This window comes from Mirounga angustirostris, unplaced genomic scaffold, assembly GCF_029215605.1.
Source record: "Mirounga angustirostris isolate CCGP_5_RB_7025 unplaced genomic scaffold, mMirAng1.0.hap1 SCAF_1, whole genome shotgun sequence".
Taxonomy (NCBI): domain Eukaryota; kingdom Metazoa; phylum Chordata; class Mammalia; order Carnivora; family Phocidae; genus Mirounga; species Mirounga angustirostris.
The window spans coordinates 162,492,641-162,507,595 of NW_026991709.1; the positions used below are offsets into that span (position 1 = coordinate 162,492,641).

At 45.9% G+C, this 14,955-nt stretch overlaps 1 protein-coding gene across 6 annotated transcripts in view; it reads left to right on the forward strand.

Moving 5' to 3' along the window:
* TMEM40 (transmembrane protein 40) overlaps window positions 1–14,567 on the forward strand; it is a 58,851-nt gene extending 44,284 nt beyond the window's left edge. For 2 of the 6 annotated variants that reach the window (XM_064591969.1, XM_064591993.1), the window contains exons 4-12: window positions 3,255–3,308; window positions 5,866–5,901; window positions 6,249–6,281; window positions 6,684–6,731; window positions 9,979–10,050; window positions 10,132–10,206; window positions 10,346–10,477; window positions 10,712–10,774; window positions 11,504–14,566. In XM_064591969.1, coding sequence (XP_064448039.1) covers window positions 3,255–3,308; window positions 5,866–5,901; window positions 6,249–6,281; window positions 6,684–6,731; window positions 9,979–10,050; window positions 10,132–10,206; window positions 10,346–10,477; window positions 10,712–10,774; window positions 11,504–11,523 — 533 coding nt within the window. In that variant the 3' untranslated portion in view covers window positions 11,524–14,566. Of the gene's footprint in view, window positions 1–3,254; window positions 3,309–5,865; window positions 5,902–6,248; window positions 6,282–6,683; window positions 6,732–9,978; window positions 10,051–10,131; window positions 10,207–10,345; window positions 10,478–10,711; window positions 10,775–11,503 lie in introns of all 6 variants that reach the window. The other 4 variants (XM_064591976.1, XM_064591978.1, XM_064591986.1 and 1 more) reach the window with 4 other exon arrangements.
* Window positions 14,568–14,955: the final 388 nt, after the last annotated feature.

A 14,955-nucleotide genomic window follows, 5' to 3' on the forward strand; every position in this document is an offset into this window, starting at 1 on the left:
AAAACAACAAAAAAACCCCCCAAAACCCCACAAAAGTTGTCCTCGTTTTAGACAACATATAATTCTATAATGCCTTTTATAAAAAATACTCTTGATCTCAGCTCAGGTCTTGATTTCAGGGTCGTGAGTTCAAGTCCCACATTGAGCTCCATGCTGGACATGGAGCCTACTTAAAAAAAGTTATATATTATGAATATACCATAGAGAAAGCTAAAATATAATGTTCATTTGTATGTTGATGGAGGCAGAATTTGGAGTAATTTTTGCTTTCATTTTCTGCATTGTTTGATATTTTTAAAGATTTTTATTTATATTTGAGTGAGCACAAGAGAGCCTACAAGCAGGGGGAGTGGCAGGCAGAGGGTGAAGCAGGCTCCCCACTGAGCAAGGATCCTGATCCGGAACTTGATCCCAGGACTCTGGGATCATGACCTGAGCCGAAGGCAGACGCTGAGCTACCAGGCACCCGAAAAAGCCTTTTTTTTTTTTTTTAACACTGATTAATATTTATAAAATACAGAAAAAAAGAAAATAGAAGCCAACCAAAATCCTATCTTCTGAGAGAAATACTGCTGTTGTAATCTTGATGTACTTCCTGATACCTTTTTCTCTGTATCTAGCTGAGATCACATGCACTGATTTTAAAGCACAGTTAACTGGCTTCCTGGAAATTTGAAATTTATCCACGATTGAGCAGGAGTTTCCCAAGCACACTGAGGGACATTAGCCCGGGTGGGAGCCATCTTGGTCATCCTAAGGAAAAGGGAGTCCTCTGGACCTGAAACCAGGAACTTCCTGCAATGCTGACTGTCCAAGAGTGCAAATAAGTCTGTCATTCTTCAAGTCTTGATCAAGCTCCTCCTCCAGGCACCTTTCGATGAGTGAGGACCCAGGCCTTGTCCTTCAGGAGCCCAAGATGGTTGGAGAGATGAACACCACTACCACTGGCCCTCGTGCCCACCGTGTCAAGTACAGACAGTTGATACTATGGTAACCCCAGACGAGGGAGGGCCAAGATGAGCGTGAGCTGGGGCAGTTGGAAAAGACTTCCTACCCCTTAATCTTCAAGATAAAGGAGACAAATGGGAAGGGACTTCCTGGTGGGAACAAACAGAGTCAGCATGATATGGGGACACAGAGATGACACAGCCGTGGGCTTGTAATATGGTACCTTGGATGACCTTGTCTTATCTTCATGAAAGCGGCAGTGGAAATATTAAATGATTTGTTCAAGATCACACAGAAAGTTTATGGCAGATCTCCTACCCCTCCCATTCCCCAAAGACCTCTCTTTCCTCCAGACCTCCTCATATAGGCTAAATTCTGAGAACACCAGAACCAATGTATTTCAGGTTCGTTCCAGACTGAGGTTCTCCTACAGCTTGTGTTTGTTCTCTGCAGAGAGCAGTGATGAGGACCAGCACCCAGGAGTAACTGGACAGCGTCAGCAAAGCCAGGGGGCGGGACACCCCCCGGGACAGCTCACCTGGTAGGCAGTAGGCCTTGCCCTTTCTCTTTTGCCCGCCCAGCTCACCGTTGAGTTTCTCAGCGGGACCGAGCGTGCCTGCGTAAGGATGTTCCTCACGGCATTGTTTATAGTAGGGTGCCGGTAGCAAGCAGCCTAATGTCCAACACCACCAAAGTACAGCCTGTCCTGCCTACAACTCTATTCTTCACATATCTCTGAAGTGAGAAAGAAATATGTCAAATCATAAGATTCGTTTGATCTCATACATACTCTAAAAATTCACATGTATGTGGTGATGAGTACGACCGGAAGGAAAAATAGCAAAATATTTGTAGTGGTTATCTCTGGATGGTTAAATGATGGGTGATTTTTATTTTCACTCTTTTGACCTGGTCCTATACTATAACTATTATACAGTGAGCATGTTCTATTTTGACAACCAGGAGAAGAATTTTGGAAAAATAAAAATTTTAAGTAAATTGTGGCCTAAATGGATTGTAGCAAGAAAAGAGCATGGGAGAGGGGCGCCTGGGTGGCTCAGTCGTTAAGCGTCTGCCTTCCGCTCAGGTCATGATCCCAGGGTCCTGGGATCGAGCCCCGCATCGGGCTCCCTGCTCCGCGGGAAGCCTGCTTCTCCCTCTCCCACTCCCCCTGCTTGTGTTCCCTCTCTCGTGTCTCTCTCCGTCAAATAAATAAAATCTTAAAAAAAAAAAAAAAGGGCGCCTGGGTGGCTCAGTTGGTTAAGCGACTGCCTTCGGCTCAGGTCATGATCCTGAAGTCCCTGGATCGAGTCCCGCATCGGGCTCCCTGCTCGGCAGGGAGTCTGCTTCTCCCTCTGACCCTCCCCCCCTCTCATGTGCTCTCTCTCTCCTCTCATCCTCTCTCTCAAATAAATAAATAAAATCTTTAAAAAAAAAAAAAAAGAGCATTGGGGAAAGAGCCTGGATTAATGCCTAGAACGGAACCTGGCACACATGAGATGCTTAATAAATGTTGCCCTTGAAGCTGGATTTGAGTTCTGGGTTCTATTTCTGAAGATAAAAGTGATGAGGGGGCGCCTGGGTGGTGCAGTTGGTTAAGCATCCAATTCTTGCTCTCAGCTCATGTCATGATTTCATGGGTCGTGAGATGGAGCCCCACTTCCGGCTCCACGCTCAGCGGGGAGTCTGCTTTAAGATTCTCTCCCTCTGCCCCTCCCCCCACATGTGCATGTGCTTGTGCACGTTCTCTCTCTCTCTCAAATAAATAAATAAATCTTTTTAAAAAAGGGATTAGGATTGCAGGCTTGGGTGTCAGATCTGGGTTTGAACCCTGGAATTTCCACTTACTGGCTGTGTGATCTTCAGGGAATAATTTAACTTTGTGAACCTCAGTTTCCTTACCCATAAAATGGGGGAGGGAGAGGTACGAATACCTTCTTCATAGGATTTCTGTAAGGATCTAGTGAAATATTAAATATAAATTACTTAGTTCCACACTGATACCTAGTAAGTGCACAATAAATGGCAACTCTTATTACTGACTTTGAAGGAGGCCCAGGTCCACTCAGACCCTCAATTCTTTTTCAGGAAACTAACCACAGTCACCTCTGAGTGTGTGGGGGGAGTTAGAAAGGGTAAAGGGAAAGTACTTGTAAGGCTGCCTTGCCCCTTGAAGACTGCCCGGCTCACGCCCAGCACAAACAAGGACCGTGTTACTTTTTAAGGCTTCAGATGTGCAGGAGAAGGAAGCTGCCCTGGGGTGCTGTGATGGGGAGAGCTGACTAAAGGGGGTTGTCTCCACTCAGGTGCTGAGCATGAGGAGCCTGACCTTTTGACGGATGAACTTCAGCTCTATGGAGGTAAGTCATTGTCCAGTGGCTTTGACAAAAATGGAATTACACAAAGGACATGAGGGCTTTGGGCTTTGTTGGACAGAAACAAGTTCATGAGGGTGTTTCATGGCTGAAAAGTGCTAGGAAAATATAGGAGATATGGCAAGAAAAATGGTCAGAACATTGGTAAATGGGGATGAAGGCAAGCATTTTCTGCCTTGGTGAGACTGTCCCGGATTCTCTTCTGAACTATAACCTTGACTTGCAGGGCGACTTAACTCAGTCGCCCAATCTTTCTGGGCCTGAGCTTCCCAGCCAGCAAAATGAAACATGATTTGCAACCCACTGTCTTGGAATAGTGGGCTGTTTACAGGTGCACAGGAAAATTAAGGATCTCATCTCGAAAAAACTCATGTTATGGAATAATTATCTCTGGGCATCGTGATTATTATGGCAAGGAGATATAAACATTATGGCACTTTGCTTGGAAGCACTTTGATGAAATGGGGACAATTTGTAAGAATGAACCAGTTTGCCAAAAAGCCTAACAAATGCATACTGCAGTTAAGAAAACCCACTTAACTTTGTTCAATACATGGGGTATCTGGCTGGCTCAGTTAGTAGAGTGTGTGACTCTTGATCTTGGGGTTGTGAGTTCAAGCCCCATGTTGGGTGTAGAGATTACTTGAAAAAAAAAATCTTAATTTTGTTTAATCCAACATTTCTATAATCTACGTAGTCTCCTAACACCTGATAATAACCCAGGAAACAACAAGAAACACATACACATTCTAAGAAATGTAAATGAAATATTTTAATTTCTGCATCAAGATATTACCCATGGCTGCCTCTGGGTGGTAGCATTGTGAGTAATAGTTACACTGTTTTATTTGCTTAACTGAATTTTCTGATTTTCTTTCTTCCCTTTTTTTACACAAAAACAAGTATTACTTGGTTTAGAAAAATGTTTATAATTACTCAAGTAGTGTAAGAATTGTTTCACAGGGTATAAAATGAGAGAGAAACTGTTACATTTACATGTATTTAAAAATGTTTTTGGGGGCACCTGGGTGGCTCAGTCGATTAAGCCGACTGAGTTAAACTCTTGATTTCGGCTCCGGTCATGATCTCAGGGTCATGAGATCGAGCCCCACGTCTGGCTCCGTGCTCAGCGTGGAGTCTGCTTGGGATTCTCTCTCTCCCTCTCCCTCTGCTCCTCCCCCCCTTAAATAAATAAATAAGTCTTTAAAAAAATGTTTTTGGGGTGCTTGGCTGGCTCAGTCAGTGGAGCATGTGACTCTTGATCTCAGGGTTGTGAGTTCAAGCCCCACATTGGGTGTAGAGATTACTTAAAAATAAAATGGTTTTATTTCTCATCATGAAAGAAATTCATATTTAGTGTAGAAAACATAGATACCACCACAAACTTGTGAATTACTCCCCCCCACCAAGACATTGGAAGTTCTTAGTAAATTACACTCTTGGAGTCTCATTTCATGGCGTTCTAGTAGGTATGTTTTCCGTACCCTCAGCACTGGCCACTCTTAGGTCACCTGCAGATGATGCTTCCCATTTGCATATTAGCCTTAAAGACAGTCCAGCATGTTGATTGTTGTGTGCCGAGTGCCCCCTTCTGGTGTCTGTGTCCTGGGGCTGACCCAAACATTGGAAAGTATACCGGCATGGTGACTACTGGTGGTGGAGGAGGGGGCGCTACCCGGGGGTCCTGCCGGCCCTTGAGGGGAAGGATTTGACAGGCTAGGAGAGAGGTCACCAGGAACTAGAATAGGCACCAAGAATCAGGGTGAATGGGGTGGGTAGACCACCCTAGACCAGATTAACGAGGAGGCTGCGGCTTGGGACAAGTACATAGGGCTCACATCACCCTCAGCAGTGCAGACAAGGAGCTCAACACTCAGGGTGTGGGGCTGGGCTTCCCAGGATGCAGCCCGGCTCGGCTCCCACGAACTCGGCCTAGTGGGGCTGGGTCCACGTAGCTGAGGGTCACCACCTGCATCTTGCATGGTCAAGAACAGGCACAGGTCGCAAACTGGTGCCCACGTGTGTGCAGATGTGTTTTATCTGGCTCATAGAGCATTATTATTATTATTATTATTATTATTATTATTACATTTCATCAACTCATACTTTTTCACATTTAGACATCTCTGAAATCAGGATGCGTCTTAAAATCACTGGCAACTTACAATTAAAATTGGCAGTGGTTTTCCTTACATAGTAATGTATAAAATAATGTCATGTCTCACAAACGATGACATCTTTGATTCCGTGGAATCCAAGAGTTGCCAACCTTTTTTATAATCAAGAAGTTGATGTAAAAACCTGGATTTCTAGCTTTTCGTGGGAAATTGGATGACCTATAACACTAGACAGGCATTCCTACTGTGGCTGGTGGCTGGTGGCTGCCCCTTAGATGGAATAGGCTTCCAGCTTGCTCCAGTCACCACTTGGCCCACTCAGATCACATGGAAAGTCTCTGAGTGAGATCCACATTCCCCACAGTGTAACTTCTCCCCACCCAGAGGATAAGGGATATGTGATCACTGATGTTCCTTCCATGTAGGTGCCCCTGGAGAGGTGGTGCCCTCTGGAGAATCAGGTGAGTGTCCTCTTAGGGGAGAGAGGTTGTCAGTACTGATGATGGACAGGTCTGGGCACTGTCTTTCCCCTGGGAGAACCAGCTACTGCTGGGGTTCATGGGTGTGAGATGGGGACTCCAAATCCAGCTGGGGTCCTGGGACTCTGACCTGGGCTCAGAGGGTTAGAAAAGGGTTTCAAGCAAGAGGAAAAGGGATTGCAACCGGCAACTGATAGATGGAAATCTCCTTTGGGGGCTGGAGAATTTGACGTGGCTTTTTCAGAGGTCACCTACTTCCTCCACTAGGGTGCAGGCACCTGTTAAGGTCCAAGCTAGCCTGGCACTAATGTTGAGTTTCTAATCTCCAGGACTCCGAAGAAGAGGTTCTGACCCAGCAAGTGGTAAATACACAAACTCCGAGAAGAGAGAAGAGAAGAAGGAGGGGGCCTGCATTCTGGGGGATTAGGACAGGACCAGACAGCCTGAGAGGGTGGGTCAGTCACAGCAGGGATGCCGTCACCAGCCAGAGTGTCACCATGATTCTGGAAAGGGACCTCCAAGCTCAGGAGAAAGGAAACAGAATGCAGACTCAGGCCTGTGTGGAGAGGAGGGGCGGGGGGAGTGGGGGCCCCAAGGACAGATAGCCCCACCTTCACAGCTTTGCTCTGACTGGTCCTGCGCTGAGTGCCTTCTGACCCAGGAAGAAGAACCCAAGAGAGTCAGTCTCAGTGAAGCAGGGAAGAGAAAACCCCACCAGCCATCCCTCTTCCAAGTTCAACACTCATCTCTCTCTTGTTCCTAAGGAGAAGTGGAGGCCTCTGAGTTAAGAAGACTGAATATAAAGAAAGATGGTAAGGAAATTGGTGCCCCCAAGCTGCTTCTGCCTGTCTGGTCCAGATTTCTGTGGGCAGAAATTCTGCTGGTGGCCTAGAAAAACAACGATCATAGCCCACCTTGGTCGTGTGCCCTGTTTGCAGACTCCTCAGCTTAGAATCACCTCAAGAAGGTGGTACGATGACTCCCATTGCGCAGATATGGAAACTAAGGCTCAAGCATGGAGTGTGGGCTTTCAGCGAGCGAGTGGCACAACCTGGGCTTGAACCCTGGTCCTGTGCTGTTTCTGCTGTACACGGAGTCACAGGGATGATAAATGCCCCCTAGCCCTCTGGCCACAGTGGGGAGCTGGCAGGGGGGTGAGGAAGCCCTGAGGTTGGATTAGCTAGACTCTAGAGAAGGAGCCATACGAACTGGAAGGAACTCCTTCACTCTAAGCCGGGGGTCTGTGAGGGCTTCAGGGAGGAGGTCAAGGAAGGGACAGGAGACCAGGGTGTTTGATGAAACAAATGGCAGTTGTCCTAGAAACATCTGGGGTTTTTGCAAAGGCCCACCTTCAGGGAGTGGGAGACCTGGGTGTGAGCCCCTGACGCTGTCCCTCTCCAGCTAAATGAACCAGGGTTTTTGAACTTTCCTGGGCTATGAAATGTGCCTCATTTGAATAAAACTGAGATTCCCAAAGTGCAGGGCATGACATTATACCCCAGAGCAAGAAGGTGATTCCCCTCCCGCTCTCCTTCCTAGAGCACGAGCTCAGTTTGGAGCCCCTGTGCCTTTAATGCCACCCTGACCCTTATTCACTGCCCTTCGGACACAGACAGCAGAGCCACCTCTAAGCTCAGCCCCTTGACTGAGCCAAGGGCCCTGGGTCATCTCCGCAGTGACGAGCCCAGTGCCCGGCAAAGTGCCGCAGGGCCTCACTCACAGAGCACGCCTGAGCACTGGCCCATGGCGCAGGACCCACTCTCAGCGCCTCTCCCTGGAGAACCCCCCAAGCCTACATTTGCACTTCTGGGCCTGGGGCCCACAGAAAGACGTGCACCGAGATTCATGTGTATTTGTTGCAGCATCACTAAGAGCAAAAAATCAGACACTTCTAGGTTCATCAGTGGGGGACCAGACAGATCAATTGGGTTAAGTTTATACCATGGAACACTATGCAGCCATCCAAAAGAACAGGGCGATCTACATATGTTCTGAGATGGAAAGACGGCCCTGGTCGATCTATGAGAGGAAGAAAGCAAATGATAGAGCTGTAGGTGTACAAATGGGCCCTGCTTTTTTTTTTTTAATTCAAATATAATTAACATACAGTGTTATATTAGTTTCAGGTGTACAATAGAGTGATTCGATAATTCTGTACATTTCTCAGTGCTCATCATGCTAAGTGTACTCTTAATCCCCTTCACCTGTTTCACCCCTCCCCTCCCCCACCTCCCCTCTGGTGACCATCAGTGTGTTCTATTTAAGAATCCGGTTTTTTTGTTTGTCTCCCTTTTTTCTTTGTTCGTATGTTTGTATGTTTGTTTCACTCACATATGAGTGAAGTCATATGTTGTTTATCTTTCTCTGACGGACTTGGTTCACATAGCTTTATACCCTCTAAGTCCATCCATGTTGTTGCAAATGGCAAGATCTCCTTCTTTTTATGGCTGGGTAATATTCCATAATCTACACATACCACATCTTTGTTATCCATTCATCCATTGATGGGCACTTGGGTTGCTTCCATAATTTGGCTGTTATAAAGTTACAATAGACATAGGGGTGCATATATCTTTTCGAATTAGTGTTTTCTTTTTATTTGAGTAAACACCCAGTAGTGGAATTACTGGATTGTATGGTAATTCTATTTTTAATTTTTTGAGGAACCTCCATAATTGGCTTTCCACAGTGGCTACACCAATTTTCATTCCCAACAACAGTACGTGAGGGTTCCTTTTTCTCTACACCCCTGCCAACAGTTGTTATTTCTTGTCTTTTTAATTTTAGCCATTCTGACAGGTGTGAGGTGATATCTCACTGTGGCTTTCATTTGCATTTCCCTGATGATGAGTGATGTTGAGCATCTTTTCATGTGTCTATTGGCCATCTGGATGTCTTCTTTGGAAAAATGTCTGTTCATGTCTTTTGTGCATTTTTAATTGGATTATTATTATTATTATTGGTGTTAGGTTATATAAGTTTTTTATATACTTTGGATATTAACCCCTTATCAGATATATCATTTGCAAAATCTCCTCCCATTTACTAGGTTGCCCTTTTGTTTTGTTGATGGTTTCCTTCACTGTGCAGAAGCTTTTCATTTTGGTGTAGTCCCATTTGTTTAATTTTGCTTTTGTTTTCCTTGCCTCAGGAGACATATCTAGAAAGAAGTTGTTACAGCTGATGTCAAAGAAATTACTGTCTATGTTTTCTTCTAGGAATTTTGTGGTTTCCTTTCTCACATTTCGTTCTTTCATCCATTCTGAAGTTATTTTTGTGTATGGTGTAAGAAAGTGGTCCAGTTTCATTCTTTTGCATGTAGCTGTCCAGTTTTCCCAACACCTTTTGTTGAAGAGACTGTCTTTTTTCCATTGGATAGTCTTGCCTCCTTTGTTGACGATTAATTGACCATAAAAGCATGGCTTTATTTCTGGACTATCTATTCTGTTCTATTGATCTGTGTGTCTATTTTTGTGCCAGAACCATAATGTTTTGATTACTACAGCTTTGTAGTATATCTTTATATCTGGAATTGTGATACCTCCCTGCTTTTGGGTTTTTTTTTAAATGTGCATATATATGCCTGGAAAGGTTTTGGCAATCACCGCTTGCTTTTAAGGAGGGGGGTTAGGGAGGGAAAATGGGGCATTGTGAAACTTTTAGACGTGACACATTTGCATTTTTTACTGCATTTAATATTCATTTGACAAACAAAAATATTGGGCAGCTCTGCAAGCCTGGCATTGCTTTAGCGTCTTAGCAAAATCCCTACCCTCCACCCTACTGAGAGGGACAGAGAATAAATCTGTTTCACATTTTTTTCTTTGTTTTTTGAGAATAAGTGTGGAAATAAAAATATAACAAGTTGAGGGGTGTCAGTGTTAGAAAAATAATAAAATGAGATAAAGCCTGGAAATGGGGTGTTTTTTTAGTTGGGTTGCTCAGGAGCAGCTTCTCTGAATAAAGTTACATTGGAGCAGAGACAGGACTACTTTTAGTAACCAAAAAAAAGAGAGAGAGAAAGAAGCAAATAGTAATTCCTCGCCTTTGCCTTTACAGATGAGTTTTTCCATTTTGTCCTGCTCTGCTTTGCCATTGGGACCTTGCTGGTGTGTTATCACTATTACGCAGGTGAGGGCCGTGGGAACAGGTTGGGGGATAGGAGGGGCCAGACTTGCAGGCTGACCATTCTCTCCCTCGCTGCCCTTGAAGACTGGTTCATGTCCCTTGGGGTCGGCCTACTCACCTTCGCCTCCCTGGAGACAGTCGGCATCTACTTTGGGCTGGGTAAGGTCCCCCCGCCCCCAGACTCTTTAGGGGTGGTGGCTGGACCGCCACAGATGCCCACTAAGGGCCAGAAAGCCACCACCTAAACATTTTTTAAAGATTTCCTTATGCTCGTGTTTTCTTCCTAACCACTTTCAAGGTCACGGTGAGGTCATTGGCAAAACCCCATGGAAAAAATGGGCAGTTCCACAAAACTGCAACAAAAACAGTTTAAAGTGGCAAACAAACAGAATTAGCCAGAGATCGAAAACAAGGCAGTTCACGGAGTGGGGTACTGAATTCACTGAATTTCCTGGCACTGTTATTGCTGCTCGAGGTCATTGTTTTTAATAATAATAACTCCAGTACTATTATCTAAGCTCAACCTGCTGCCTGAAATTCCACCACTAATCCCTGTTTGTGTGGGTTAGGCCTTTAATGGGGGGGGGGGGGCGGTAGGGGGGGTGACCCTGGGTCCCTTGCTGGGGCACAAAGCTCAAGCTCCTTTCTCTCTGTTTGTGAGCAGTGTACCGGATCCACAGCGTCCTGCACGGCTTCATCCCCCTCTTTCAGAAGCTTAGGCTGATGGGTAATGTTTCCATCCTTCCTATGTTCACCATCTTCCTCCCTATCAGGGTCTTTGGTTGCAAACGGGGCTTAGCCTATAGGAAACAGCAGGGCCTGGAGTCAGGGGCCCCTGCCAATTCACCAGCTTTGGGGCCCAGGATCATCTTTCAGCCTCCGTTTCCTCCACTGGACCGTGGGTGTAGTAATACCCACTGCACAAGGGTGTTAGGCAAAACCACATGAGGAACGGATGCGAAAGTCCTTAAGTGTGGAACACTGTAGAAAAGGGAAGGGAATCTGGGTGTTCCTCATTCTCTCATAGAACTTTACATTTACCCAAACACCAGTTTTGCCGGGATTTTATCTGCCTATTAGGTGTACTTCAGTTATGGTGCACGTGACCGATGAAGGAATTGAGGCCCAGAGAGGTGGAGTGACTTGCCGAGGGTCACACAGCTCGTGTGGCTGGGCTGGGCTAAAGGAGATCCTCTTTCTTTCTGACCAGCTGCCTCCCATGATGTCTCAAAACTGAGAGGCCAGGGGGCTGTGTGGCTCTGTGCTGGGGATATCTGTCTCCTACAGCCCATTTAATTCATAAAGGGGAAATTCGTTGCAGTGGCTGTGGGTCATGGAGACCCGTGGCTCTAGGGTGACATTATCCCAGCTGCGAGGAGGATTTGGGCATCTGGGGGGATGGTGGAAATGAGGCCTGGCTGAATCCCATGCCATCCTGCGGGGCTTTGCTTTCCAGGATTCAGGAAGACCGACTGAGGCCAGTGCTGGGCCGGCAGCCACGCTGGGCCCCAGTATGACCACCACTGCATCTCCTGGATGTGCCAGGGCAGAGCCCCGTTCTGGGAGACACGCGGGCGGGCCAGTCTAGAGCAATAAAGAGAGCACTTTTCCTTCCGTGTAGTCTGAACGTTGGCACCAGCCTGGACCTGGGTATCATTTGGGCAGTATTGGCATGCAGTCCAGCTGCCAGGATGGAAAGCAGAGGCAAGGTGCCAGGCCTATGCCCTTTGCGGTTCCTGGATCAGCAGGATTCTAGGATGTCACTGCTCTCAGGAGACAGTAGGAGACCCCTGGGCCCTGCAAGCTGTCATCTGTGTGGGCTCCTGATTCCTCTCAAATCCCCAGGCCATCCAGGTGGGGTGAGAGAGGGAAGAGAGCCCACTGCCCCGCGGCAGGGAGCCATCATGCCAGGCCCCCAGGGTGAACCTGATACAGGCGAGCTGCTGGGGACTAAAGCCACAGCATCTAGGCATCTTCTCTAGCCCCATTGCCTAGTGCCAGCCCCGCTGCCTTGGATTCCATCAAGATTCAAATAAACGTTTTCTTCCCTCGACTAAAAAGAGTCAGCTAAATGTTCCTTCAAGTTTCTTGAGCATGAGAACACATTTGGAGTCTCCTTTGACCCCATCTAGTCAGGGAGGACACCTTGTCTATTGGATAAAGTATAAAAGGGAATAAATGTACAGCCCCTCACATAAGGTCCAAGACTCAAATTGCACAAGTTCAGAAAGAGGGTTTTGCATACTTTCCTATGAAAAGATCTGGGGCTGCTAGGTGCTCTAAGCCCAACAAATACCAAAGGAGTGAAATAGAAGCACACATACACAAAAATCCCTTGCAAAATTGGGTTGCATAAATGGAGGTACAGAGTCTAGATTGAAGGAGGTGATAGTACACCCTACTTTACACAGCTATTCCACACCAACGCACATACTCAGTTCTAGATTCACATCTCAAGAGCAATAGTGACAAACTAGAAAACATACAGAAGAGACCAGAGTGGGAATAGAAAGAATGATTGAAGAAACGAGAACTCTTCAATTTACAGAAGAGAAAAGTGGGGCTTTCCCTGAGCTCACAGATTCTTGGAGGATACTTTCTCAAGTGCTTATGATGGTCCAAGTACAGTCACATATGTTATCTGATTTAATTCTCACAGCAGCCTTGAGATGTGTCAGTCATCCTCATTTTGCAGATGGAGAAAGAGACTCAAAGAGCTTTAGTAACTTCTCAAGTTCCCACAGCAAAGCAAGTGGCACAGCCTCCATCTGAACCCAAGCTTAAGCTCTCCTTATGCCAAGCTGCCTTACAGAGCTTGGCCAGTCTAGGCCCCCACTCCAGGCAAAGCAGCCCCAAGGCAGCTGTACTTTTTCCCAGACTTTGGGATTTCTGAGTTAGAGAGTATTTTTTTTCTTTTTTTTTTTTTTAAGATTTTATTTATTTATTCATAAGAGACAGAGAGAGAGAGGCAGAGGGAGAAGCAGGCTCCCCGCTGAGCAGGGAGCCCGATGTGGGACTCGATCCCAGGACCCTGGGATCATGACCTGAGCCAAAGGCAGACGCTCAACCATCTGAGCCACCCAGGTGCCCAGAGAGTATTGTTTTAAGAAATGAGAGGAAGGGGGCGCCTGGCTGGCTCAGTTGGTGGAGCATGTGACTCTTGATCTTGATCTTGGGGTTGTAAGTTCAAGTCCTGTGTTAGGTGTAGAGATTACTTAAAAATAAGATTTTTAAAAATAAATAAATAAAATAGGGGCACCTGGGTGGCTCAGTCAGTTAAGTGGCCGACTCTTAATTTCGACCACTTAGGGTCCTGAAATTGAGCCCTGCGTTCGGCTCCACGTTTGAGGGATGGTGCGGAGCCTGCTTGAGATTCTCTCTCTCCCTCTGCCCCTCCCCAACCCCCACTTGCATGTTTGCATGCACTCTCTCTCATAAATAAATAAGTAAATAAGTAAATAAATAATAAATAAAATTAAAAAGTTAGAGGAGGGCTGCCAACTCTTTCCCTTGCTAATTGGAGACAATAAAAATAACAAAAACCATCAACTATCAGCATCATTTTATAAAAGAAAAAATAGTTTTACACCAAAAAAGCAGGGAAATTATCAGCAGAAACAAAAGAGGGTTTTACATGAACAAAGCTTGGGGCGCCTGGGTGGCTCAGTCGTTAAGCGTCTGCCTTCAGCTCAGGTCATGATCCCAGAGTCCTGGGATCGAGCCCCCGCATCGAGCCCCCGCATCGAGCCCCCGCATCGAGCCCCCGCATCGAGCCCCCGCATCGAGCCCCGCATGGGGCTCCCCGCTCAGCGGGAAGCCTGCTTCTCCCTCTCCCACTCCCCCTGCTTGTGTTCCTTCTCTTGCTGTGTCTCTCTCTGTCAAATAAGTAAATAAGATCTTTAAAAAAATAAATAAATGAAAAAAGCTTTATGAAAATTTTACTGCGTGTCCTTTTTCCTCAAATCCACCATAGTCTGGTGAAAAAAAAATCATCATTCAGAAACCACGGAACTGGAGAATTTCCAAGGACTTTTACATTCTCTTTTTCTACTCTCGCTCTAAGACACCTCTCTCAATGACGCTTACGGCATTATTTCAGAAGAATAGTGACGTCCAAGGAGGGAATGTTCTTGGTAGTCACGACTGTGCTGTCTCAACATTTAGCTCCGAGCCCAGCCCTGACATGGATGCCCGTGGCACAGTTCTCTGCCTTTGCTCCTCTTCCTCAAGATTGTTTTGTTGTTCTGGGTCCCTTGCATTTCCACACTGAGTTTTAGGAGCAGCTCATCAACTTCACAAAGAAGCCAGTGGGAATTGTGATACGACTGCATTGCATCTGTAGATAAATTTGAAGAGTATGGTGCTTCTTTTTTTAGTGATTTATTACCTTTTTAACATTTACATTAGAAAAAAAAATTTTGCACCAAATCCTAGCACCCAAAATCAACCACAGTTAGGTATTTGGGTGTGTTTCCTGTGAGTCTTTAGTGCATGAGGTATTTATTTTTATTTTGGGCCCTTTTCTCTTGCACATAGAATAAGGATTTTTCCATTATATAATAAGGATATTTCCATAAGCATCATTTCCCACCCACTGTGCTTTTCATGCTTTGCATAATAATCCCTGCAGATCCAGGTAATAATATCAATGGATAATATCTGTTCAGCACTTCTTATGTGCTGGCTGTGGGGCTAAGCGCTTTGTGGACACCCTATCGTTCTTCTTCATTGAAAGCCTGTGAGGTAGCATCTGTCATGATCTCCATTTGATAGATGAGAAAACGAAGACACAGAAAGCTAGGTCAGGTATTTATCAAACAGGAATAGAACGTAAGTTTTCATGATAGAAAAGCGAACTTACGGACTCAAGGACAGTGTGGTTAGCCTCATTTTGTGAGAATGCGGGGT